The sequence below is a fragment of the Mesocricetus auratus genome, unplaced genomic scaffold (genome assembly GCF_017639785.1).
Source record: "Mesocricetus auratus isolate SY011 unplaced genomic scaffold, BCM_Maur_2.0 Super-Scaffold_100004, whole genome shotgun sequence".
NCBI lineage: Eukaryota > Metazoa > Chordata > Mammalia > Rodentia > Cricetidae > Mesocricetus > Mesocricetus auratus.
Genome location: NW_024429189.1, coordinates 42288566 through 42315533, shown reverse-complemented (window position 1 = coordinate 42315533; position 26968 = coordinate 42288566). Strand labels below are relative to the sequence as shown.

General features: G+C 38.8%; 1 protein-coding gene across 2 annotated transcripts in view; it reads left to right on the top strand.

The window, feature by feature from the left end:
• Window positions 1-26968, top strand: part of Chn1 (chimerin 1) — a 144827-nt gene that overhangs the window by 35618 nt on the left and 82241 nt on the right. For both annotated transcript variants that reach the window (XM_040745604.1, XM_040745603.1), the window contains exons 2-5: window positions 9010-9048; window positions 13561-13616; window positions 16458-16489; window positions 19594-19707. In XM_040745604.1, coding sequence (XP_040601538.1) covers window positions 9010-9048; window positions 13561-13616; window positions 16458-16489; window positions 19594-19707 — 241 coding nt within the window. The remainder of the gene's footprint in view (window positions 1-9009; window positions 9049-13560; window positions 13617-16457; window positions 16490-19593; window positions 19708-26968) is intronic.

The window sequence follows — 26968 nt, the reverse complement described above, 5'->3', positions numbered from 1 at the left end:
CACATAGTTTACAAATTTACAACTATTTCTTCCATCCTTTAGACTGTCTCTTTTTGTTTTGTTTTGTTTTTGTTTTTCGAGACAGGGTTTCTCTGTATTGTTTTGGAAGCTGTCCTAGAACTCGCTCTGTAGACCAGGCTGGCCTGGAACTCACAGAGATCCACCTGCCTTTGCCTGAGATTAAAGGCATGCGCCACCAACGCCCAGCTTAGACTGTCTCTTATTTCCCTAATGCGACCACCTTCACCAGCAGTTCATGAGTCTTATAGTGCCTGGTTCTCATTCCCAGTTGTTCTCTAATGGGAGTCTGACACACTTGTGTTCTTGGTCTGGATGGATTTCTGATGCAATCAGAAAGATTTCAAGAGCTCTTAAGACCTCCTTGGAGATCAGAATCTACTGCTTATTGGTTCTTGGTAACTTTCTTTCAATGAGCTACTGCTCTGTGCTAAGAGACACAGGGTTTCCAGTCCTCCCTGCTCCCATTAGTTTCTTCTTCTGTGTTTCCTTTCAGGTGGAAGGTCTCTTACTCCACTCTGCCCTGTACTGTAGTACACTGAAGACATGGTGGTTTAGGGTAATCATTTTCAGAGTGCAGACCAGGGACGGATAAGGTTTCCTAGGTTTGCTGCCCCTCCCCACCCCCAGAATTCTTAAATAGCCAAAACTAGTTTTCATAGTAAGACATTTAGCCTCCGTCATCTAGTTGACTCTTCAAAAAGTTACTTGAGGTATAGATAGGGAAGTATAGTTGAAAGTCTTCTGTCCCACAGCTGCTTATGAAACAGCATTCTGAGGCTTTACATCAATTACAATTGTTTGGCCAATGGCTCAGACATATTCCTGGATAGCACTCTAACACATTTTTATTAATATATGTATCACCATGAGACCTTGGCTTACCTATAATGCTCCAGAATGTTACTCCCTGACTCTACCTACTTTTTTTCTGTATCTTTATTTGGATTCCCCACCTAGCTATATTCTGCCTGGCCATTGGCCAAATCAGACTTATTTATCAACCAATAAAAGCAACATATGTTCGCAGCATAGAGGACATCCATATCATTTCCCCTTTTCTAATTAAAAAGGAAAGTTTTAACTTAAACATAGCAAGAATTATAGTTACAATAGGGAAGTCTAGTGTTCTGATAACTAGGCTCAACCTTAACATGATTTGTAAAGTAGAAAACCAGGCTTTTTTATTTTTTAGAACTTTTTCTTTAATTTTAGTCTTTGACAATTTCTTACCTGTATATAATGTTCTGGTCACACACCCCACCCTAATTTTTTCCACATTTCACTCCCATGAGCCCCCCCTGAAAGACCTCTTTCCACTTTCTGACTTTTTGTTTTGTTTTTGTTTCATGACTTACTGAATCCAGGGTCTTCAGCATGAGTATGGGTATGAATGTACCTACTGGACTGTGGGGGTTCACCAGTGGCTACATTACTGAAGACAGCGACTCCCCCTTCCAACATCTATCAGCATCTAACTGTTCTCCAAGGATGATGAGTTTTTGTTTTGAAAAGATTATTTTTATAAAAAATATTAAAACATAATGATATTATTTATCATTGAGTGAATATGATGTTCATGAGTGTAGGCATCTGCTTACCACAGCACATGGTGGAGATGAGAGAACAGCTCTCCTTCTACTGTGAGCTCTGTATCAAACTCAGGTCGTCAGGCTTGCATGGCAAGTGCTTTTAGTTGCAAGCCTGATTTATTATTTTTTTAATGAAATGAAATATATTATCAAAATTCTGTTTTAATTTTTTATATTATGAGTACCATTACTCATAGTTGGATATCCCTAGTTCAAAAGGCTGATATCTAAAGTGTTCCAAAATTTAACAATGTTTGAATACTAACATGATGCCAGGCATGAAAATTCACATACTTGATTACATGTGGCAGGCTGTAGTCAAAGCAGATGCTGTAAACATATAAAATCGCAATTATTTGTGTGTAGGGCATACATGAAGCATAATGATACTTGTGTTTAGACCCGACTCATCCCCAAGACATCTTACTGTATGTCAGTATTCCATGTCTGAGAAGATGTAAAGTCTGAAGCACTTCTCAAGATCCCAAGCATTTGGGATAAGGGATACACAACTTAAATCATCAAATATTAACAGCTCTTTAGAATCCAGATTTCTGAAGCCAGAAAGGTTGGCAAGCACTGGTTTATAAGATTTAAACTATTTTCAGAAACAGACCAACAGAGATATAGAGTCTTATTATGTAATAAAGATATTTTCCAATTGTAATTGTTTAGCTTAATTTCCAGTTGTTGGCATTTTAGTTATGTTTAGTCAGTCAGTCTTTGTCTGTCTGTCTGTCTAGTACTAACAGTGGAATCCAGGGCTTCATGAAAGTGCTCCTGCACAGAGCTATACCCTTTGCTTTTGATTATTATAAGTAATATTTCAGTGATAATGTACATCAGTATTATTTAGATGTTGGCTTTTATAGGAAGCTAAAAATACAGAAACTACCTACAAAGGTAAGTAGAAAGAACTAGCAGGCCTGTCACATAACCTCAGAGCTGAACAGACTCCTTCGCCTTTTCATCCGTGCTCCAGATAGTAACTCAGCCTCTTCCTGCAGGCAGTGTCCTCTAGATTTGGAACCCAAGAGGCCTCTTTAGTCTCAGAGCTCCTCTTCCAAAGCCAGAGAGATTAATACAGTTTAACAGAATACCACCTCTCCTCCTTGTCTCTATTTTTGTTGGTGTGTATGCATACGTATATGTGCATGCGTGATGATCAGAGGACAACTTCAGAAGTCAGTTCTCTCTTTTAATCATGTGGTATCCATGGGTCAAACGCAGGTTATTATGCTTGCTGTCACTGAGCCCCGGCAGCATCCTGCCATTGTTTATTTATTTATTTTATTGTTAGTATTTGCCACAATTGAAGACCAACTCTGCCATGTTGGTTGATAGTAACTTGTGTGACTCTGATAAGATGCTGTTAGACCATGGCCAAGACCAGTAGTAACTTCAGTGAAGGTCCAGACTGCAAGTATTTGATTCCCTCTTTTTCTTTACAATGTAGTGTACAAGGAGGCTGAGGTCAGAGATACAGTGTCTACCTCAGGTTGTGTCAGGTATGTCCTTCCTAATAAGCACAAGAGTCTTTTGTGGGATTCTCAAATGACTATTTTCTATGAATATTTCTTTTTACTTAAAATCTTTTATCTTTTATTATTAATTAAATTTGTTCTCTGTCAATTTCATACATGTATTCTTTTCTTTTTTGAACTCAAATATAATTAGACCAATTAATACTTAAAGACCAGTTTTCTTTAGGAGTGTATGTCTCTTATTAATGGGACAAGATATAGGTGGCTTTTGTGTAACAGAACTGTTTAATTTTGAATTTCAGAAATCAAATTTTCTTGCTTTGTTTTTATGCCAGGGTTTCCCTGTGTAGCCTTACTATCCTGGAGCTTGCTCTGTAGGTCAGGTTGGCCTCAAATTCACAGAGATCTTCCTGTCTCTGCCTCCCAAGTACTGGGATTAAAGTTGTGGGCCACAACAGCCCAGCCAGAAATAAATTATTAAGGTGTTGTTTTTTTTCTTCCTATAAGAGTGTAGGGTCCAAGAAAATTGTTGTTCCTGACTTTGGCAGGCTTAGGCGCTAACAACAAAAATGATGAGGAGGGGAGTGATTGTAACAGTGCTAGTAGCTGTTACAGCAGGAACTTGATGAAACACTCCAGAGAGCAGACACTGTAAGGAGCTAAGGCAGATGAGAAAAGGAAGGATGCTGAAAAATATGGGGGCTGTGAAAAGATAGGGATGAGAAGCTGTGGGCCCTGGTGACTTAGAATACTAGGGAGCTACCAAGACATAAGGGCCAAGAGTTCTGATACTCAAGGCCCACAAGCTGTAACAAGCCTTGTAGGAGCTGAAGGTCCCACTCAGGACTTAAGTGCCATACCACAGGCCATTAATGTCTCTGTCAATGGTAGCTGAGCCATAGTGCTGGTTGCAAAGTGTAGGGTCACTAACAGACAAAGCATAGAGCAACAAGCTTCTGTGTTTCTTCACTTCTGAAACCAAGTGCAAGATAGGGACAGTGCTCCCGGATGATTTCCACAGTCTCTCAATTCACTAAAGATCCACCAGAACCTACTGACCTAACTTGTACACTTGCTATGATTTACTCCATGGAAAGGATTCAAAGACTGTTCAGCCCAGGCAGGAGATATGCTTGAAGCAGGAGCAGGACAAATACAAAAGTGGAGTTTCTTTGGTCCTCTCTCCTGAATGAGGACACACCATCTTCCTTCATGGTGTGACTGTTTATGGGAAATGCTTCTACCTGAAAGAGAAGTGTTTCCTGTCTAGTCACTCAGATCTTTTATGGGACTTTCCCACATATACTTTTGGTCACTGGTACCCTTGTAGTTAGTCAGCTGGTACCATCCAAATGCTGCATTCTCAATTTTATTGCTACTCTCTGGGCAGCCCAAGGTAAGTCCACATTATTTCCTGGGAGTTAAAGGCAAAAGCCATATTTTACCATGACATTGGCAATGATTATGTAAATTGAAGAGACCATAAAACAAGTTAGAGGGATCCAACTCTCCCCTAGGGCACTGGGACAGGGGTTAAGTACTCATAAGCATTGGGAACTTCAGAGAACTCTTCATATTTGCAACTAGGATGGGCAGTGGGGACACCTCCTCAGAAATTTAGCAAGAAGTCATTGATTAGTACAGTATAGAACTTCTGTCTGGTTGTTATGTGAGTCCTATGGTTGGTAGACCTGGAAGCTGTGTTGTGATCGGCATAAATACAACCCTTCATTTTGCATGCCATGTGCCTTCCTCTACAAGTGGGCTATTGAGTTCACTTTTTGAGTCAGTCATATAAGGAACTCAGTTTGCTTTAGTGCCCACTCTCTTTTCTGACTCATGTGGCATTTCTACATAGTAGATCACTTGTATGGTTCTGAGTTCAGAGTACAAGGAGGCTGAGACATGGACTGTGATGGCTAGTTTTGTGTCAACTTGGCATACACTAGTGTCATCTGAGAGGAGGGAACCTTAATTGAGAAAATATCTCCATAAGATCAGACTGTAGGCAAGCATGTCAATTATTTTTCAAATTAATGATTGATGGGGGTGGTACCACCTTGGATAGTGGTCCTGGTTTCTGTAAGAAAGCAGGTTGAGCAAGCAACTGGGATCAAGCCCCAAGCAGCACGCCTCCATGACCTCTGCATCAGCTCCTGCCTTCAGATACCTTCCCAGTTTGAGTTCCTGCTTTGGTTTCCCTCAATGGACTACGATTCAGAATATATAAGTCAAATAAACCTTTCCTCCCCAAATTGCTTTTGGTCTTGGTGTTTCAGAACAGTAATAGTGACCTTTGTGGTGATATATTATTTATGATTTATTAAAGCTTACGTGAGAATTCAGAAGGCAAAGTCAGCTACAAGCCATAGAAGACAGGTACACACCTTTAATCCCAGGACTCAGGATTAAGAGGTAGACAGGTCTCTGTTAGTTCAAGGTCACACTGACCTACACAAAATTGATCCAGTCCTAAAGGGAAACAGCTCACACAAAGAAGATCTCAGCATTTGGGACCACACGCTTTTAATCCCAGGACTCATGAATTGTATTTAAGACAGGAGCAAGGTCTCAGAGCTGGTGGTATTCATTCTCCAGTCACACTGAGGATAGGAAAACATTGAGTCTCAGGAGTCTCCAGTCACGTTGAGGAGAGCATAGCAGTCTGGGACTTCAATCTGAGGTTTGGTGGAGCCAGGATCACCTTTCAGTCTGAGGTAGAGTGAGAGCTAGTAGCTGGCTACTTTGTTTTCCTGATCTTCAGCTTGAAGCTTGAACCCCAATATCAGTCTCTGGGTCTTTTAGTTATCATGCTACAAGCCCTAGCAAAGACACAGACAGAGAGTAAATGCAGTGATACTTAGAAACCTTGAGGTGACTACACATTATACTCCTCAAGACTGAATACAAAATAACAGTGTTTGTATATTGTTAGTGAATAGTTAGAAGCAGGTTTCAAATGCATATGAATTATGGTTTTATCTCATTCAAGCAAAGTTAATATAATTAGTTGCTACAGCACAAATTCATATTGTCAAGTCCAAAGGAAACTCCAATTCCCCAAACCCCCAACAGCAGTCCAAATATCCAGAAATGAACTCAACCTGGACTATAGGAGGATATCTGGTAGTTAGATAAAAGCCAGCATTCCCCAGGAACATGTGAAACTGGTTCCCATCTATTGAAAGGAAAAATTTCCTTTACCTCTGGCAGAAGGGACTCATGTGGCTCCTATCTGCATATCAAAACCCAATGCTGTCTTCCAGGCTCCCCTAGTATCACAAGTACCTGTTGACATATTTCAAAGCCCATGCTAGCATCCTAGCCCTTCTCTATTTCTTCCCTCCCCTAAACTTGCTTCAGCTCAGGGATTCCCTTCTCATAGCCAATCCTACTATTCTTGATATGTTCTCTGTCTGTCTGTCTGTCTGTCTGTCTGTCTGTCTGTCTGTCTGTCTGTCTGTCTGTCTGTCTGTCTGTCTGTCCTCCCTCCCTGCCTCTGCTCCTGCTTTTCCCACTGTTTTCTCTATTTCTTATCCCCTGCTATTCTCTTCTCTGTCAGAGAAAGCTTTGGCCATGTACAGGCTACTTCTTTCTCACTCTTCTGTGGACTTTTCTAGATGCCTCTGACTAATTTCTCTTTTGTATCTACAGGAAAACTTCCCCTTAACCATACCATAGAGCAGTCACATTATCAGTTTATACACATGTGTATGTGTTTGTACAGATCACATTAAGCTTTCATTTCAGTCTAAATTTTTGTTACCATTTTAAAATTTTATATTTATTTAGTTATTTTTGAGACAGGGTAGCACTATGTAGCCTTGGTTTCCCTGGTACTTGCTATGCTGACAAGGCTGGCCTCAAAGTCTTTAAAGAGATCTGCCTGCCTTTGCCTCATGAGTGCGAGGTTTAAAGGTGTGTACCACCACACCTAGCCTTAATTACCATTCACCTAAACTGGATGGTTTTCTAAGTAATTGCTTATTATTTATAGTCCATTTTCATAATTCACAGGATGTGTATTTGTAAATGTACTTGCTTACTAACATTGGTGGTAACTGAAACAATTACTCAAAATTTTCTAGGTCATTTGTGAGTATTCTTAGAGCTGAAAACATTTGAGCCCTGTGACCAGCTATGGTCAGTCCGTTCCGTCTCCCCGTCAGCTTTCCTTTTGCAAAGCATTCTTTTGTGGTCTATTTTGTGGCATTTCTGTTAGTAATTTTTCTGTATAAAATTCCTGTGTCTTCTAGCATAGTGCTGCAGAGTTGTGTGGTGTTCCTGCATGTGGGAAGGCTATGATCTGCCTCCGAGAGAGAAAGTATACATGTTAGACAAGCTGCTTATAGCACGAGTGCTGAGGGCTGGGAATTCAGGGTTAACCAGTCAGCAGTATGTAGGAATTTCTGAAGGGAAACACACAAAGCAAGGTTATGTACTGATTGTAGCCAGACACCTAGAATCTGATCTCTGTGTTTCTCCTAAGAGGTGTGGTTCATTATTCTAAATTCATTGTTGTGGAGATTTTTTTTTTCGAGACAGGGCTTCTCTGTATTGTTATGGAGGCTGTCCTGGAACTCACTCTGTAGACCAGGCTGGCCTCAAACTCACAGAGATCCGCTTGCCTCTGCCTCCCGAGTGCTGGGATTAAAGCATGGACCACCAATGCCCGGCTGTTGTGGAGATTTTATCAACTGTAACTACAGCAAATAAGGACAAATCAGCTGTTATCTGCTCTGTGACTTATTATTCACGCGGCTTTTCTTGTTCTATAAGCAGGCATGTTTTAGTATTTCTCCAGGCTGCTAAGCAATTTCTACATAACTCAAGAATTTCATATTTTGTGTCCTAAATCCATGTTGCTAGTTTTGCTCTGTTACTATGACACAGAGTGTTTGTGTAATTTATAATAACACATCATAAACCAAGTGTGATGTTGCATTTTAAAGGTTGGGAATTGAGAGCTGAATGTTTTGATTTTGTGATCACTTTACTTAAGCATCAGGTTTAACCCTCAATAAACTTTCCAGGATTTTTCTGCTTCCTTGGGGACAAGATTTCCTAATGGGTTCATTTTAGATGCCAGCAGAGCCAGGTGATGTGCCTGACTGCATCTTTTCGCATCAGAAATAGTCTATGTCTCATCTTAGTCTTGCAGAGGCTTTGGCTGGCCAGTGACTGCTCAGCTATCCATGGTCAATGAGAACCTAGAGCACACTTGGCTCTTTGCCTTTCTCTGCTACTTTATCTCCTTCCCTAAACAGCGCCTGGATTTCCATCCCCTCCCACTGCATCCTTAAACTCGAGTAGAGCGAGAGAATTGGACTTGAAGAGCAGATGTTCACATCCTGTTCTTTGTTGGTCCCTGGGGACATTCTCTTCCATGGGAGCATTTCTCATTTCCTGGTTTTGATTGTCTAGGACATTTGACGACTAGGATTTGTTCCCTGCGCTCTCCTCTCTTCATGTTAGTAATTAACTAGTTATACAAGAATCTGCCCAAAGTAATGAGGAAAAACAGAGAAACATCTGTGAAAATTATCATTTTGCAGTCAATTGGATTGGAAGGAAAATTTCCAGTAATTTGAGGAAATTTTTTGTGAAATAAGTATTAAGCCTAAACAGTGGCTTTATTGACTATTACTTGATAAATATAAGAAATGAATATGAAATCAACTGAGTTTTTTATAGCTAAGTAGACACAATAACTTTGTGTCTTTCTTTGAATTTTTTTTTAAAACAGTATTTTAAGAAAATAAGGATCAAGGCTAAAAAAAATCTTTGCCTTTTAGTGCCTAGCCCTAGGTCAGATAGAACATAACCAGTATATGTACCATGAGAATTAATGATTGAAGCACCTTACTTAAGTATAACTATTCAGTAATATTAATTTGATACTTTTTTTCTTTCAGATACTGATGAATATAGACCTCCTGTTTGGAAATCTTACCGTAAGTATACACATAAATTTAATTGTGTAGGTATGGTGTTTTTGTAAGTAATGTAATTGTTCACAGCAAAGTTTGGGATTAATATAAAAAGGATATTTATGGTAAAAAGTGTTTCTACAAAGGCCCCTTGGTTTAATGTGTGGAGTGCAGGTCATCTGCTTTAGTGTATAGAATCCCATGTGGTGGAGCTTGGGATGACTTGTTGGAACAGCTGATAAAGCCAATGCACAGAGAAACTAATAATTTGGGAAATTTAATTATTCTGATCTCAGTTCTTTATGTGACAAAAGGAGTATAGATGATAAATGAAGATTCTATCTTAAAGGAAAAATCAGTGAAAGGAGGTTAAAAAAAGTTATTTTGATAGTTTTGGATTAACACTGAATTCAGAATCTTCTTTTGATGTGACCTAAATCTAGTTATTTAAAAATAAAATCTTAAAACTTAGTCAAAATTTGTACTTTACTTCTGTGTATTATGCATATTAAACTTAAGCGGGTGATTTAATCTCAGGTGTTGCTGTGTGTGTAGGATTTTGGTGGGAAGTGGTGGGTTATGAACACCCTTCACAGTATGAGTGTATAAGAAACTAATCATTTACTGTATCCTTCAGAAGTATTTTAAGTTACTTCTTATTCACTTAACTTTGGTTGTGCGTGCATGTAGCATGGGTGTCTGCGTGTGTGCACATGTGTGTGGCATGGCATGTATACTGAAGTCAGTTTGTGGGTGTTGACTCTCTCCTTCTGTGGGTTCCCAGCATTCAGTTTAGGTTGCTGGGCTTGGCCGCCCTCTGAGCCATCATGTTGTCTCTTACTGTGAGTCTTTGAGGCAGTTACTTCACCTCTGCTCTGTGTGCTTTCCTCTTTGAGTTCAATTAAACATAAAAACACGGGAACATAAAAGCCTTAAAAACATAAGCTGTTAGGAAGCAGAGTTTAGCAAGCGAGTGCGGTGTAGGGACTCTGAGAAAGTAGTGGGGCGGGAAATGAGCCTTGTGGAGAGGGGCTCAGAGCTGTTTGTTGTTGTCACAGACCACTCTGGATCTGCTGGGATCACAGCTGACTTTGGTTTTTAAGAGAAATAGGAATTTCCTGTTGCTTTTATTGTTGAAACAAATTCAAATTTGAAAGCAAACAAACCATATGTGAGCTGATTTTGACTTTAGATACTTATTTGTGATCTCTGAATTTGTTGTTATTGCTAGAAACTGAGAAATTCATTAAAATCATATAAGCATTGACACTTTATCATGACTGAAAATATTTTAAATTCTACAATTGTGTATTCTGTCATCTTGAATTTAGTTGATAACTTCCCACAAATAAGTTAATGATTGCCAATTTTAATTCAGCTATGTTTCAATTCAAATTATCAGAAGTTTTAAACTAAGGGAGAAATACTTGAATTAACTGGACCTTTCTATTGTGTTATTTTAAAATATTTGTTTATTTTGGAAGAAGGCAGGCATACAGTCTTGCTATGTAGGCTTGGCTGATTTGGTACTCACTATGTAGCCCAGACAGGACTTGAACTCATGGTAATCCTCCTGCCTCAGTCTTATAAGTTTTGGGTTTATAGATTTGTGCCACCACACCTGGCGTGTGTGTGTGTGTGTGTGTTTATTTATTATTGTTATTGTTGTTCTTTGCTTTTCAAGACAGGGCTTTTCTGTGTACCCCTGGCTGTCCTGGAACTCACTTTGTAGACCAGGCTGGCCTCTATCTCAGAGATCCACCTGCCTCTGCCTCCCAAGTGCTGGGGATTAAAGGTGTGCATCACCACCACCTAGCACCTTATATGTAATTTTAGAATGAAACTTTTCACAAGTGTACTGTGAGTCTAAATTTGCTGTATTTGGCTGTAAAATGTCCAAATGCATATATACTTTCTTTATTACTTAAGGAGGTGTTTTATCTAGAACCCTTTTTCCGAATAATACAACCATGCTCTTTGGGGAATTAGAAGTACTGAAAGAAAATGAAAATAACTACACAATTTAATGTTAAGGAAAACACAGGGGTGAAGCCCTCACTGGTTCTTTTGTGTGATGTGACACCCCTTTATTTTTACTGGTTTATCTTACTGTTTACTTACTAGACAGGTAAGCGTTTCCTAATTGTAACCATAAACTTCAGTCTGTGTGCTTGGAATCACATTTACTTTGGTTCTAATGATAATTTTTTAATCTTCGTGACTATGGCTCAAATGGCATAATTGTAGCTTTATAGGTGATAGCACTTTTGAGATTGTTTTATTGACAAAGAAAAAAACAAATCTTTTGGGAATTACAGACAAAAGCAGACATGTGAACTGATTTCCACCTTGTCATTATACTTACCAGAAAGGAGCCCTGGGCAGGGGCTGTCTCACACAGTGTCTGCCTCCTCTCAGGTGGAGACATGCAGCTCTCACTGAAGGAGGTCCATGTCCTCATTGTCCGCCCAGTTTGATGTCAGTGCTCCCTCTTGCTACCCTTTTGCATCTCAGAATGATCCCCCTCACACCATCCCTTTAATCTCGACAGTCACAGGTCCCAGGAGGACTTCAGATGAGATAGATATTTAAACTGATTTTAATATACCAGCCCAAGGATGCTTGTAGCCATGAGAAAAAAAAAGTCAAAGAAGACATTTGTATCAGAATTCCAGGCATTTCTGAGTGTTTTGTTTAATCCTAGCACTTGGGAGGCAGAGGCAGGTGGATCTCTGTGAGTTCAAGACCAGCCTGATATACAAAGCAAGTTCCAGGACAGCCAGGGCTGCACAAAGAAACCCTGTCTCAAAAAACAAAACAAAACAAACCAAAAAGTAAAGCTGCAGCTTCTTAGTTCCTTTTTAAAATGTTTTTATTGATTTATTTTTGAGATTATAACATGATTACATCATTCTCCCTTCCCTTATTCCCTCCCTCTTATATACCCTCCTTACTCTCTTTCAAATCCATAACTTCTTTTTTTTCACTAATGACTCTTACACACAGTGTGTGTTCCTAAATATGTAAATACACCCTGCTGCGTTTGTGTAATGTTACTGGTGTGTATCTTTCAGGACTGACCATTTGGGATTCATAACCAATTGATGTGCTCTTCCCTGGGGAAGACTGTTCCCCACCTGCTCGCACCATTCCTTAATTGTCTTGTCTGTCCTCAGTTCCTTTACACCATAGCATTATCCAGGTGCTATGTCCTAGTGATGACCTCAAAATGCATCAGGAATCAGACATTGTAGTGAACTTCACATTTTAATGTCAAGTATCCATATGTAATACTTTTTATGATACATTGCCTTTCTGTCAGGGTTATTGTAAATGTTTCACATGTCATAAGCAGCAGTAGAGAACAGTGCTGTGTTCTGTATTTGTCCTAATTATATATGTTTATATTGTCCCTATGATATATATATATATATATATGAATTACAGTGGCCAGAGATGGAACCTATAAAATGATACTTCATTCAAAGAAGTCACTCATTGTCTGAAGTCCCAGATTTCTGGGTAGTTTGATGATGTAGACAAACTATTCAGTATTCAGCTGCAGTATTTTTTTTAAGTTCATTTACCTATGATTGCACATTTAGAAATAGTAAAAAAAATCTCAAGAGATGAACATATTTACATGTTTTCTCTGACAGTCATGAATCCTGTTTATTCTCACTTTAAATTTAAAATCTGATGTAAGGAAAAGCTCATGTTACCAGTTCAAATTTATGGATTCATTTTCAGATGCCCTAAAAATTATCCATTCTTTTGCAAAGTGTTTCAGTGTCAAATTCTTTCTCTAGCTGAATTTGCCCAAATTGAGTAAATCCTAGTAACCTGATCTCTGAAATTTTGCTTGTAAGATTATTTTTGAAAAGAGAGGTTTGCAATATAAATAAGGGAAAAATAACATATATGTTGACTTCTGACCTATAATGCCTTATTTTATAAAGTTTCATATTTGGCAGTAAATATTACTGGTTTACATTAGGAAAAACAAAGAGTAGATTATAGAAAAGAGTGTAGAAATTATAGCCCCAATTTATCCTAGAACAGTGGTTCTCAGCTGTGACTCTTTAATACAGTTCCTTATGTCCTTATGTTGTAACACCCCACCCCCAGCCAGAAGACTATTTTCATTGTTACTTTGTAACTGTAATTTTGCTACTGCTAAGCAAAATTAATGTGAATATCTGTGTTTTCTGATGGTATTAGACAACCCAAAGGGGTTGTGACCCACAAGGTGAGAACCACTATTTTAGAAGATGGTTGTGTGGATTATGATTATATACAGCCTTGATTTGTTCTAGAAAATGTTTGCATGGATTATGAGTTTTTTGCTTGTGCTCTCCTAAAATTGGTAACTTTAATTTTGTCAACAGTCTTTGTTTTCTTCATAACAAATTTTTATTTAGCAACAAATAGGACTGTAACTGTTTTTTATGAGTATAAAAAGCAGCCAATTTATTCTAGTATGCTCCTAAATTCTGTATATGGGAAACTGACACTATGACGTCTGCATTCTTATAGTATACCAGCTGCAGCAGGAAGCCCCTCACCCTCGAAGGATCACCTGTACTTGTGAGGTGGGTGTGACACAGTTGGTACAGCAAACGCCCTTCCATTCTTCTGTTTCCCAACACTGACCTTCTTTGGTGGCTTGTTTATAGGTATAGCCATTCGCTCTGATAGGTGTGGGAGAGTAGGGTAAAGAAGGGAATATGGGAAGGAACAGCTAACAGCAGAGACTTTTGAAAAGCCGTAGAGAAACTCACTGCTGTAGAAGCTTCCTAAAATATATGCATATGTGAAAAATTTAAATGGAGTCACCATGTAAGGGGAGAGACAATGCTCCAACCAAACAGATACCTTATGCCACCAAGTAAAACCTCCAGTGCCAAGAATGGGCTACATTTTGTTGGGTCATTAGTCAAAGGGATCCCATAAACTCCCCTAAACATCAAAGGTTATTGTCACAGATATTTCTTACCCTCTACAACCTGATGATAAGGCCCTATTGCTGAAGATTCCACTTATATCATCAAATATGCATAACTTGAGCTGGTATCCAACTAGAAGGTACTTTGTAATAATCACCATTATTACCTTTTGACCTAAGGTGGTGACTTCCTGCAAGAAATGCTGGTGTGATAATGACACATGTTATGGGAGTAACCTATCACTTTTTTAAAAAATTGATTTTAATTTCACTCCATGATATAGAACCCTTACCTGATACTGCTTAAGTGGCCAAGAACCTGAGACTAGATATTTATGTTTTTATTCCGTCAATCAATTAACCAATATTTTCTGAAGGACTACTTTCTGCTAGACTCTCAGAATTCAAGTCAAAGCAATATCTCTCTCCTAGAACTTAGAGTCTCCTATAGGGAGTGGAGCACATTAGCCAACAGGACAGATTGGTAGCAAGTCCATATATCTGGCTTTTGTGGGGTTTGCTTATTTGTTTTTTGATACTTGCAGGGAACTTGTTGTAGAGTGCCAAAAGATTATACCAGAGGTTTACATAGATGAAAAATAGTGAAAGTGTTCTATGTCCTACGTATAGAGTTTAGACCTTGTCCTTGTAGCCACAAAAGTAAAGATATTTTCAGCACAATAGAGCACTTGACTGCAGTGTGAAAGGTGGATTAGGAAGAAAGATGGACATTTGGAGGCACAAGGAGGAAATTGTTGTTGTACTTCTAAGGATGAATGAAAGGACCTGTAAGACACTGGTTCTGGAAATAACCAAAAAGGGGCAGAAAGAGGAATCTATGAGGCATGGGAATACGTATGGTTTGGTGGACTGAATGAGAGGACAAAATGACTTTGGCAAACTAGTCATCTCTTGATTTTACCCTGTCATCTGAATCAAAGGAAGCAGAGATTTTTCTTTTCCTGCAAAAACATTTATATATTTTATAAGACTTAAAAACAAGCATATAAGTGCTTAAATAAGCATAAATTATTCCTACCATTGCATGACATTTAAATTCCCAACTTGATACATTTAAAAGTCAACTAATTTCAGATTGGTAATCATTTTTATATTTCTGACTAATCTTTTAAATTGATTATCTGAATAATGTCTGTAAGTTTGAAGATACTCCTTAATATCTTCGATAACCCTGAAACAGCTACATCTTGTTTTAGGGAAAGAAAACCTCCCCTGCTTCCTTAGACTCAAAAGATGTGCAGTGAGTTTTATGTGCTGAGAAACTGTGGAACTAAGACTAACTCAGACAGGATTTATGTTAGAAGATAAGAAATAGAAATAATCTGGCTGCAATTGCAACAGAAATAAATGTTCATGAGGCTTATTATTTAAAAATAATTATTAGGGAAAGGTAGAATCATAAATCCCAATGAGAAAATGAAAACATTCTAACAACAGCTTAATTAGTAAGATAGGAGGCAACCAGCAGAAAGTTCGTCACCATGCAAGAAAAAATTATGTATCAGAAAGATACATAATTCTGTAGTATGAATTGGGAAAGAAATGTAGTATGTTCTTACCATAATTCTGCAATTGACAGAATTTGAAGACGACTTAGAAATGGTGTACTGAGTTAGAATCTGAGAAACCATTAGGGTGTGCCCTTGACATTGTCATTGAAACAGATTTCTTGCTATGATGGCAATAAATGTCTCAAGTCTACTAAAAACAGTACTAGATCTGGATGACTAGTAAATAGAAAATCCAGATTTGGAAGATAAATTTGGCGCAGAACTACAGGAAATCACTCAGCAGGCTGTAAAGTGATTTTGGGAACTTCCATTCAACCTAAATCAAGTGAGGCAGTATCAAACAGGCAAAAGCCTTTTTGGCTATGTATAAGAATGCCAGTATTAACTTGATCTCTACCATTTGAACAGGCAGTATCTTCAGTAGCAAGTGTAACTTCCCTGATACTCAGTTTCTTCTTATACCATACAGTCCAGCACTCCCGTTATTTGGTACCTGTCCAAAGGAAATGAATTCATTATGTTGAAGATATATCTGCACTCTGATTTTTTGCCATATTAGTCACTATGGTTAGTCAGTGAATGAGTGGATAAAAATGTATATATCCATGGTGAATACTGTATTTCACATTAAATACAGCCTTTAAAAGAAGCAAGTCCTATTATTTGCAGCATCGTGGGTGAACCTGGAGAACATTATTAAATGAAATAAGTCAGCAAAGAAAGTCAAGCAGTCATAATTTCACTCTGTAGAATCTAGAACATTCAGAAACAGATCTAGAGAGGTGCAATAACTAATGCAGTTAATTAATAACCTTACAATCTGTCTTCTGACCTTTAATATTACTCAGATTCTTTTTCTTGGTATGTACTTTAGTTTATCATAAGAATACAGTGTTGACTTACATTTTGTGCATTTGGATTTTCCTAAGTATTCATTGTTTTTCCTTTCCCTGTAGGTAGAAAACAGACCAAAGTATTACGGAAGAGAGTAAGTATGGATTATCAGAAAATACCTTGTAGGTTTATATATGTAAAAGATACAAGTAAATGCATGCTTCTGGTAAAAATACAGAATGAAAGAAATATCCCAGTTAGGTGGAATTAAATTCTTTCTCTGATTACAGGTATAATTCTAACTGGTCTAAAATAGGAAAATAAAGACAACTATAAAAAGGACTGGGACTGGAGATACAGCTCAGAGGTTAAGAACACTGACTGGTCTTCTAGAGGTCCTGAGTTCAATTCCTAGTACCCACATGGAGGCCCACAACTCCCGTTCCAGGGGACCCAGCATCCTCACACAGATATACATACAGGCAAAACACCAAGGAGCATAAAATTTAAAAAAGGAAATACCATAATAAAATAAATGTGCAGTAATGTCACATAAGCAAACCATATAAATACATACTCCTAGATGGATGTCAAAAAGTATATATATTTATGTACTAGATACAACAAAACATACATATAGATTCAAAGGGACTATAAGGAGATTATATTGCCCCCCTTTTTCTAGTTTTCAATATTATATAGTCTCATACCAAAAGAAAGTGATTCATGTTACCCAGAGACATATTAAAATTTTTATATACTACCTTCTTACAATGTTTTCATGCTATTTATTTAAGATAGCGCATCACTGTGAAGCCCAGCTTCCTCTTGTTGTGGAATTATAGGCGTGTGTCAATGCATTGGTCCCCTCTCAGGTTTATAAAGTTTACTTCTTATACATACAGATTTGTAGCTTAAGTTTTCTGCTTAATGTTGATAATAAGTATTATAATATCTTTGGTTGGGTAGCAGGCTATCAAAATGCTGTTTTAATGTCTAAGGTCTTATTTTTTCTGATTATTGGGAAATAGAAATATAGCACTTTGGAAGAAAGTAAAAAATCATCTATAATCATTATCATTCCCTAGATCTGTCTTTCTTGACCTTCCTAATACTTCCAAGGGGTTACTATCCACAGGTTGAGAACAATGTTCCAGAGAAAACCCTTTGTTTTTCATTGGGATAATATCAAATAATAATCTATACAGAAAGTATTGCTAAGTTATTTCGAATTCCAGGTGTATTTTTTGAGTTTTGGAATGGCAGCCTGCCTGTGAGCTGAGATGAGAGTGATTGTATAGTTGAGAATCAGTCTTTTCAGTCTTAAGAGTTTTGCAGTTGCCCTTCTGATTGAGGCTCTCTCATCATGAGTACCAGACATAGAAGAGTATCAGAGTTTATATTGAGGATTTATGGGTTAGGGAGGTTTAATCTCTCATATTTATAGTAACTCTCAGAAACCTCTCACTGTACACAGTTTTGAAGAGATACAAATAGTGGATCAATTGGTATGAGTCATTTTAAGGTTCTTTAAATTCCATTGTTAAAATGTGTTCCAAAATTGGAATTTGATTGCCTCTTAAAGCAATGGATCTTTATTTAAACAGCTAGTATATGTTTCCAACTTTATTCACTGATGGCAGGGCACATGTAAGTACAGATGGATGAGGATGTCACATCAGGGACAGGGTTACTATCTTTCTTACAGCAGAGTTAGTATTGCCCATGAACCTCGTTCTAAAGACTGAGAAATTCATGAAGATGAAGAATTCAGAGACCAGTTAGAGCATTTCTGGTTGATGTGATTTAAACATAATTGCCACAAATAATTTTGAGACTGAGGCAAACCTACAAGGAAAAACTTCAGAGAGTTGCCAGTCATTGAAAGCAAAATTCCCGGGTTATAGAGATGCCAGTGAAGGACCTTTAAAATTTAATCCAAGTGACAAAGTCAAGTGACAAATGTTCTTTTGTACTGTGGCCACTGTGATGCTTCTTTTAAGCAGTAAGTTAGCTGTGATGAGAGACTGTCACTATCCTCCTCTGTGATGCCTTCGCCTTTGAAATACACCCAACAGTAGATCACAGCAGACAGGGTATAGACATGTGGCTGATAAAGTGCAAACAGGCAATCACATAAAAAGTAGTGAATACCCAGTAAGATGCCAGAGTTTGTATATTAATATTTTATTATTTATTTATTTTTAATGGTGTAAAATTCCCTTATGGACGTTGTGGACCATTTAGGGAAGAATAAGTCATTTTTAGGAAATCTAATTTTTCCCTTAGGAGAATGAATGGGAGAGATAGGCAAGTTTGTATGCTGTGGTGTTACCTTTATGTCTCCTCTCCTGGATGAGACTCAGTCTCCCTGAGGGAGGAGTTTGCTGGGATTCAGGTTCTTTTGTATGGTTTGTCCTTAAGTAGATAGAGAGAACTCAGAGAAAGATTTTTCCTGGCACTGGTTGCTTGTCTTGTTCTGTCAGATGAAAGTAACATACTAAAGCAACACATTTGAGGGTCTGTATTCCTTCATAGTCTTTGAATTCCTAAAGGGATGTGGTATATGAGTTTGCATATTGCAAATCCTCATACAGGTGTAAAGTGACTCCACATTTTAGATATCTCTTAGCTGCCACTTTGACTTTCTCAGCATTCTATATCAGGTTGTTGTAAATGAATCTTTGCATAAAGGATGCATTTATTATTTGTGTCTATTCTTCCTTTTTCCCTTTGTTAATGAAAGATTGGGTTTGGACAGAAAGCCAAGGCAAGTGTTGCACTCTTTGCTTGTGGACTGAGTATTCAGCAATGCATATTATTGGGTGATCATGCCAATTAAAGACAACCCAGGGTCCTGGAAAGCTGCCAGCATGAGCTTCCAGCCAGAAGCTTGGATCACAGCACCAAGTAGGAAGAAGAAATGAGACAAATTCTGTATGTTTTTCTTTAGCAAGCCTATATGGTCAAAGGTTACATGTTAAAGGACTGTCCTCTTAGGCAAGGTGGTGGATCCTGCCTTATATGGATATGGATTTTGCTCTGGGTTGGAAACTAGCCTCATTAGCTACTTTGGTGCTGTTCTTATCACAGAGAAGCTGGCCAGGGGCCAGGCCCAGAGAAGCACAAGCACAGTTAAACCCAAGTGCTTTCCTTCCAACAGTATGGCTGAAAACAACAGGTGAGGGGAAGGGGCATGTTTTATCCTGTTACATTGAAAAACTGGAGACCGGGTCTCTGACCAGCTTTGTTCCGTAGGTTTCATGGCATGATCTCTCGAGAAGAGACGGACCAGCTCTTGAGTGTGGCTGAGGGGAGCTACCTCATCCGGGAGAGCCAGCGACAGCCGGGAACATATACTTTGGCTTTAAGGTTGGTCATGGACCTGTAATTGTAACTGTACTTTTATTTAAGCTCTCTTAAATTTAAAGACATCCAGCAAGTAATTGAATTTGCTCCTGTTTTCTTGGGCCTAATTACCATTTTAATAGCTTTGAGACCCTTTAAAGATTCCCCATGAATGGAAGCCCTCCGTGATTTAAGAATCCAGATACTTTAAAGTGTGTTTGTTATAGCTGCGTCCTTCCATCATTCCCTGTTTTGCTGTGTCAACTTCCATCTATTTCTCAAATAAGGAAAGCTACTAAAAGAAAGTTCTTTGTAACTGATGAACCAATATCATTTCTTAAGCTGAACTTTGGTTGGAGAAGCTTTTCTTGAGAGCTCTCAGCTCTTCTCCACGATTGAACTTTATCTAATGGTTTGGATGTTCTTAGTTGACAGTGTGGTACCTAGGAACAAGTATTTTCCTTAGCACTGCACTCAAACTAGTCTAGGAACAGACATTCACTGGCATGGCTGCCACTGGGCTTACCTTGTGCTAGGGTTCTGAGTATACTTCATCTTCAAGACAACTCTCTATTATTTTTTTTCACCTTACAGTTGAGAAAATAGAAGGCCTGAAGGTTGATTAACATGGTCATATGTATAATAAATTGTGTTAGTATTCATGCTCAACCATGGTTACATGTATAATAAATTGTGTTAGTATTCTAAACCAGTCACACTTACAGTGTGCTTTTAAACACAGCCTGCCTGCCTGTCCAAAGGCCTGGAATAATTGTTGTCTTTGTCCAACTCTTGACGGGTTAGTTCACACTGGTCTGTTCGAAAAGACTAAGGAGCACTGTACCTTCCTAAGGAAGAGCTGAAGAAGTCATGGAGCACAGAGAAGATTGGAAGATGTCAGTGGTTTAGCCATTCTCCAGCATTGAATCCATCCTCACCCATCGACGAGTATCAGTCAGTCTATCTGATACAGTTCAGGGTTATTTTATATTGAGTTCTTAGTCCTCTGTGTTCTTGGAAAGAAGAGTTTCTCATAGTATTTGTGGAACTTTGCCTTTTGTTACAAATTATGACATATAAATTCTCCTTCAATTAATTACTGGTATTGCTTATTAATTTTACTTGTGGTATACAGGGAAAATATCTACTTTGGCAACCCAAATATCTTTGTTTATTTTCCTACCAATTTTACTAGAAGGCTGATTTGGAGAAAAATCAATTGAATTTCTTGAAGTTTACTTTTCCTTTTTGGTTTTGTTTCTACTTTTCTCTGCTTTTTTTGGCCTGTGCATGTTGGGGCATCACCCAATTGTACCTGCAGTTTTTGAGGTCACTTTCTTTGTCTTTCTATTCCTTTAACTTTATACCAGAATTCTACACACTGCTTTTCCCATTTGTGACTGTCATGTGATTGTCTAAGACAAATGATCCTTGATGTAACAGGGATGGACCAGGGCATCTTGGGAGAAGGAAGAACAAAATCCTGCTCTCCTGACTACAGTTTCCTTACTTCCCTCCAAGACCATGTGGAAGTTCTAAGACTTCAGTAACTTGAACTCAGTTCTGCCTCTCATCTTAGGCAGTAATTGTTTAGTTTTCCATGGCTCACACCATCAATACTCAAGGACCACAGATTTGGAGTAAAGTAACCCCCAGCTCCTCACTTTTTGTTTGTTTGTTTTGTTTGTTTTACAGTAATTTTTTATTTTAGAAATAATATTATTTTACATATCAATCCCCCATTCCCTCGCCTTCCCATCCTCCCATGCCCCCCACTGACCCCCTCAACCCCTCACCCACTACCCAAGGATAGTGAGGCCTTCCAAGGGGGGTTATCAAAGTCTGTCACATCATTTTGAGGGAGGACCTAGGCCCTCTTTAGTGTATTTGGGCTACAATAGTGTCCCTCCATAGGGAATGGGCTCCGAAAGTCCATTTGTGCAATAGGGATAAACACTGGCTCCTCTGTTAGAGGTCCATAGACTACCCAGGCCTCCTAGCTGGCACCCACATTCAGAGGGCTTGGATCGGTCCATTGCTGGTTCCCCAGCTTTACGACTAGGGTCTCTGTGCTCTCACTAGATCAGGTCACCTGTTTCTGTGGGTTTCTCCAGCACGGTCTTGTCTCCTTTGCTCATCCCTCCTCCTTCTCAACAACTGAATTCCAGGAGTATGGCCCAGTGTATGGTGCCTGCTTCTGCTTCGATCAGCTTCTGGATGAAGGCTCTAGGATGGTGACCAAGGTAGTCATCAATCTCATTAAAGGGGAAGGGCATCAAAGGCAGCCTCTCCACCACTGCCTAGATTCTTAGTTGAGGTCATCCCTGTGGATTCCTGAACACTTCCCTAGTGCCAGACCTCTCTCTAAGCCTATACTGACTCCCTCTATCAAGGTATCTCCTTTCTTGCTCTCCTCTATTCCTCCCGTTTCAGTCTTCCTGATCCTTCTTGTTTTCCTCCCCCCTCCTCTTCTCTCCTTCTCTTTTTCCTACCTCCTTCCCTCCTCCCAAGGAATCTAAAATGGCTCCTCACCTTCTTGCCCTGTCATCCTTCATTTGATTTATTCCCCATCCATCGAGATTAGAGAACAGTTGAACATTAGTTTGAAGAGTGTGTTGTTGTTGTTTTTGTTCTTTTTTCTTGCTTTGCTCTTCAGTTCTGTTCTGTTCTGTTTTGTTTTTCTTGACGGGATCTCTCTATGTAGCCCTGGCTATCCTGGAACTCACTCTGTAGACCAAGCTGGTCTAGAACTCAGATATCCACCTGCCTCTGCTTCCCAAGTGCTGGGATTAAAGGCATAAGCCAAATATATAGGTGTTAGAATCTATCTTTTGTTATTGAAAAATCACTACATAATTCTTGCTTGGAAAGAAACATCGAGTAAAGAAAGCTGTGGGTGTGTGTAGGAAAAGGAATTTATGAAGGTATATTTTGAGTAATTTATGCATTGAAATATAACTAACAGACTTCACATTTTAAACTAGATGTATGGCAGGGGAATGTTAAGAATATGAAATAGAAGTTATATTGAAATGTATTGTTATTTACATTATTATTGCCCCATACTTCCACTGCAGCTGATAATTCTCCCTATTCTTCCAATTCATATCAGTTTGTTTTGTTTTTAACATGCTGCACAATCTATTTGTGGTAAACAGCGTGTCTAGTTAATAGCCATCTGTGTTCATTGTTCATTTGTTGTGTTAGCCAAGGACTCTCTAAAAAGGAATAAATCTTAAACCTCAGGGTTCTCAGTAGGTATGTCAAGACCAATATGTCCAAACCGAGTTCCTTGCTTTCCTTCCAAATATCCTATGTCTCCATTCCTCTTTGAGCAGGCAATACTGTTATCCAGGCTGCTCTTACAGAAACCAAGAGGCTGGTTTTGTTTTCTTTTCTCAGGTTTTAGGTCCTTGCAGCATTCATTTGCTCCAACCTTCCTTTACAGCACACACTAAATCTTACAGTAAATATATAGTTTGCTGTTAAATAAGTATTATTTTTAATATAAGCTTAATTCTCCTTTAGCGTTGTAGATCCATATCTTTCTCTATTTCATACACTTCATAGATCTCCAAGGCCTTAGATACTGTACCATGCTACCTAGTAATTAAGAGGTGTTTTCATTTGCTCACTTCACACAGCCAAGTCAGGCATGTCTCTTGGGTGTTTCCAAAAGTTTCCTTTTCAAGTCTATGCAATTTCTTGGATTGGTAGATGTGTGAGGATCTCCTGAGACCAGCTTTGTCTCCTAAGTGATCATCCTGAAATCTCACGTAGTTGTCAGGAGTAAGACTGCCTGGGAAGACTGAGGTCAAGGCCAGCCTGACCGATAACATAGGGCCTAGTCTCAAGAGAAAAAAGAAAAGAAAGACGATCAGTGATTAGTAAGGCTGTGGAGGTGACACGACACAGGGTTGAGAAAACATTGCTTCCATTCATGGACTTCTCTTGTACTTCCTCCTCCAGAGGTCTCTTTGTGTAATGTAGGGAGTCAGGGTGTATCCAAATGCTCCCATGGTAATAATTGCCCGTAGTCAAAAGAGGTGAAATGCTTCATTAAGTAAGAAATTGTAGCCACTGAAGGTTTCTTACAGAAACCTTACAGCTGCAGTTTAATCAAAGCAGTAAGAATGTTGAGTGGCTGGGAGGCAGAGGCAGGCAGATCTCTGTGTTCAAGGCAAACTTGGTCTACAGAGTGAGTTCTAGGACATCCAGGGCTACAGAGTGAAGCTAAAAAAAGAAAGAAGCAATATTGAGTGGATTGGGTGGCAATACCTTTTACCAGAATTACTTTGAGTGTGGGAATGTTAATGATGCAACCCAGGACACCATGCATGCTAGGCAACATTAACCATTCTCCAAAGGATGTATATATGTATATGTGGGTTTTGCCTTGCTGGAGATGAAGTCCAGGGTCTAGAATGATTAATTTAGTAAACAGTTTTCCTTTGGTTATGGAGATCTTTAAAAGGGTTTCTTAATAACTTATAGGTTTGCTTTGAGAAGATGTGTTAGCTCCAAATTTGGCAACTCCAGAAATATTTCTGTTAATCTGAGTTGTTTTAGCTTCTCTAAATTTGGAGAAGAGCACATTGTCATATTGCAGGAGTCTTGATAATTCCCAAAACTTAGATTCAGACATTCCTGGGACAGATTTGGACATGTCCCAGAAGATGCTTAAACCCACAGTACTTGTCACTTCCTCATTTGTTTCATGGGTCAAGACAGGAATTATTTGGAAAATTTTTAAATAATGGAAAACTAGTAACAATTTTAAAACCAAAAAAGCATATTTAGACACATTATATTCTCTTTTACAATACATCACACTTCTTATTTTATAAATTCCGAAGTATATATAGCCTGTGTTAATCTGGAAATGAACTTATACAGAACAGTATTGCAGCCTCATACCACATATGTAACTTATGTATCTGTGGTGCATGTGTAAGGAGAAAGCTGCTAAAAGAATGATCACAAAAATGCTCAGGGTTTCTCTGAGTATTGAACTTAAAGGTGCCTTTTATCTTGTACCTTTTAAGTTCATTGATTTTGTTTTCATTAACTATGTGTGTCATTTTATAATCAGAAAAAATCAATGGGACTGTTTTTCTTTTAGAAAAAAAGACACTAACTATAACCTTAAACAAAAATGTCCCAAATATACAAGGATTATAAATGAGCTTATCAATTTACATCAGTGACTGATCAGAGGAGGTTTGGCTGGCAGCTGTGGACAGTGGGGGGAGTATATTTTGGGAGATAACTGCATTCAGCATTTTGATTCAGCTTTTCTCTTGCCTCCATGCTGCTAAGCAATCCTCTGATCCCCATGCAGTTGGTTCACAAGGAGAGAAAACTGTAACTTGATAGGCTGGCTGTTAAGATCCTTGGCATTAGTTATCATTCTCAGCTAGCAAATTTAGCATTAAGGGCTTGGAGTACCAGAGACAAAGGAGGAGAGAGCTACTGGGCCAGAGTTTTTCTATTTGCTTAAGTCATCTAAAAGCCTTGCTACCCCTGCCACACTTTTTCTTAGATTTGTTTTTTGATCAGCCAACAAAAAAGACCACTTGCTGAAGTATCAAGTTGAAAGGAAAATAAGTTGAGCCAGTAGCTTTTCTTGCTCTCTCACCAACCACCCTTCCCAACGAAAAAGGCCTTGACTCATCTTGAGTGCTCTGAAGCATCTTCTCTTGGCAGCCAAGCATGGCTCTGTGTGCTAAGAGGTGCCTGCTCTTTCTAACTCTCCAGGCATATGCGTGTCCAGGGCCATGCTTAGCATACCAGTTCACTCATTCCCATGTACAATGTGAAATAATTTTTAGACTCACACAGTCGTGCAGCCTAATTTTGACCATTTTAACTTCTCATGTCTTCTCAGCTTTCTCAGCCCTAGGCAACTAGAATTCTACTTTTGTCTCTATAAATTTATACATCCTGAACATGCCATATAAGCAAAATCAAATCATATGTGACATTTCATAGCTGATTTCTTTCCCTAAGCATGCTGTTTTCGGGGTTTATCTTTGTCATGATATGTATCAGATTGTATTGCCTTTTATTAATGAATAATATAAAAGTATTCCAGCATTTTTGTTTATTCATTCACCAGTTAAAAGACATTTGTATTGTTCCCATTTTTTAAAACTTCTGTGATTAATGTTGCTATAAATACAGCAATCGTGAATAGTGGTATGTACAAATTTTATGAAGAAATCAGGTTTTGTATTTTGGATATATTCTTAGGAATTAAATGATTGGCTCACATTATAACTTAAAAACAATTTGAAGGTCTTGGACATACACTTCAGTGATAAAATGTTTGTTCAACAGACAGGAGATGCTGGGTCTTGGTGGAACAAGCTTTTATTCCCAGCACTCAGGAGACAGAGACAGGAGGATCTCTGTGTGTTCAAGACCAGCTTAGTCTACAAGAGCTAGTTCCAGGACTGACTCCAAAGCTATAAAGGAAAACCCTGTCTCGAAAAAACAAAAACCACAGACAGGAGACTAGGTTTATTCCCTAGCAGCACCAAGGAAAACAGAAAAAAGCTTTGAAAGACTGCCAGATTATTTTCCAGGGTGATTATACTTTACAGTTCTATAGCGAAGAAGGAAGAAGAGCCCAGCTTTTCCCTGTCGGTGCTTCCTGTGTCTTTGAATGTAGAAGTGCTGTGTGGCATGGCATCTTCTTATAGTTTTGATTTGTATTTTGCTCTGCAATGACATTTCACTTTTCAAATTTTTTGTTACTTTAATTTTAAATAGCTTGCTTCACATGTCAATCCCAGTTCCCTGTCCCTCCCCTCCTCCATCACCCCCCAACCATCCCCCCCCAGCCTCCCACCCTATCCCCACTTCCTTCCACATAGGGGAAATCTAGAGTCTGTCATTTCACTCAGGGAAGGGTCCAGGCACTCCCCCTAAGAGTCCAGACTGAGAGAGCATCCCTCTTTGTGTTATGGACACACGAAGTCCATTTGTATGCCAGGGATAAACACTAATCTACTGCCCAGGACCCCATAGGTTGCCCAGGTCTCCTCACTGAGTCTCACACTCAAGGGGTCTTGATCAGTCCCATGCTGGCCTCCCAGCTGTCAGTCTGGGATCCAAAAGTTCCCCCTTGTTCAAATCAGCTGTCTCTGCTGGTTTTGCCAGCCCATTCTTTGCCAATTTGCTCATCGCTCCTCTCTCTCTGTCACTGGGTTCCATGTGTTCCATTCAGTGTTTAACTGTGGGTGTTTGCCTCTGCTTCCATCAGTCACTGGATGAAGGTTCT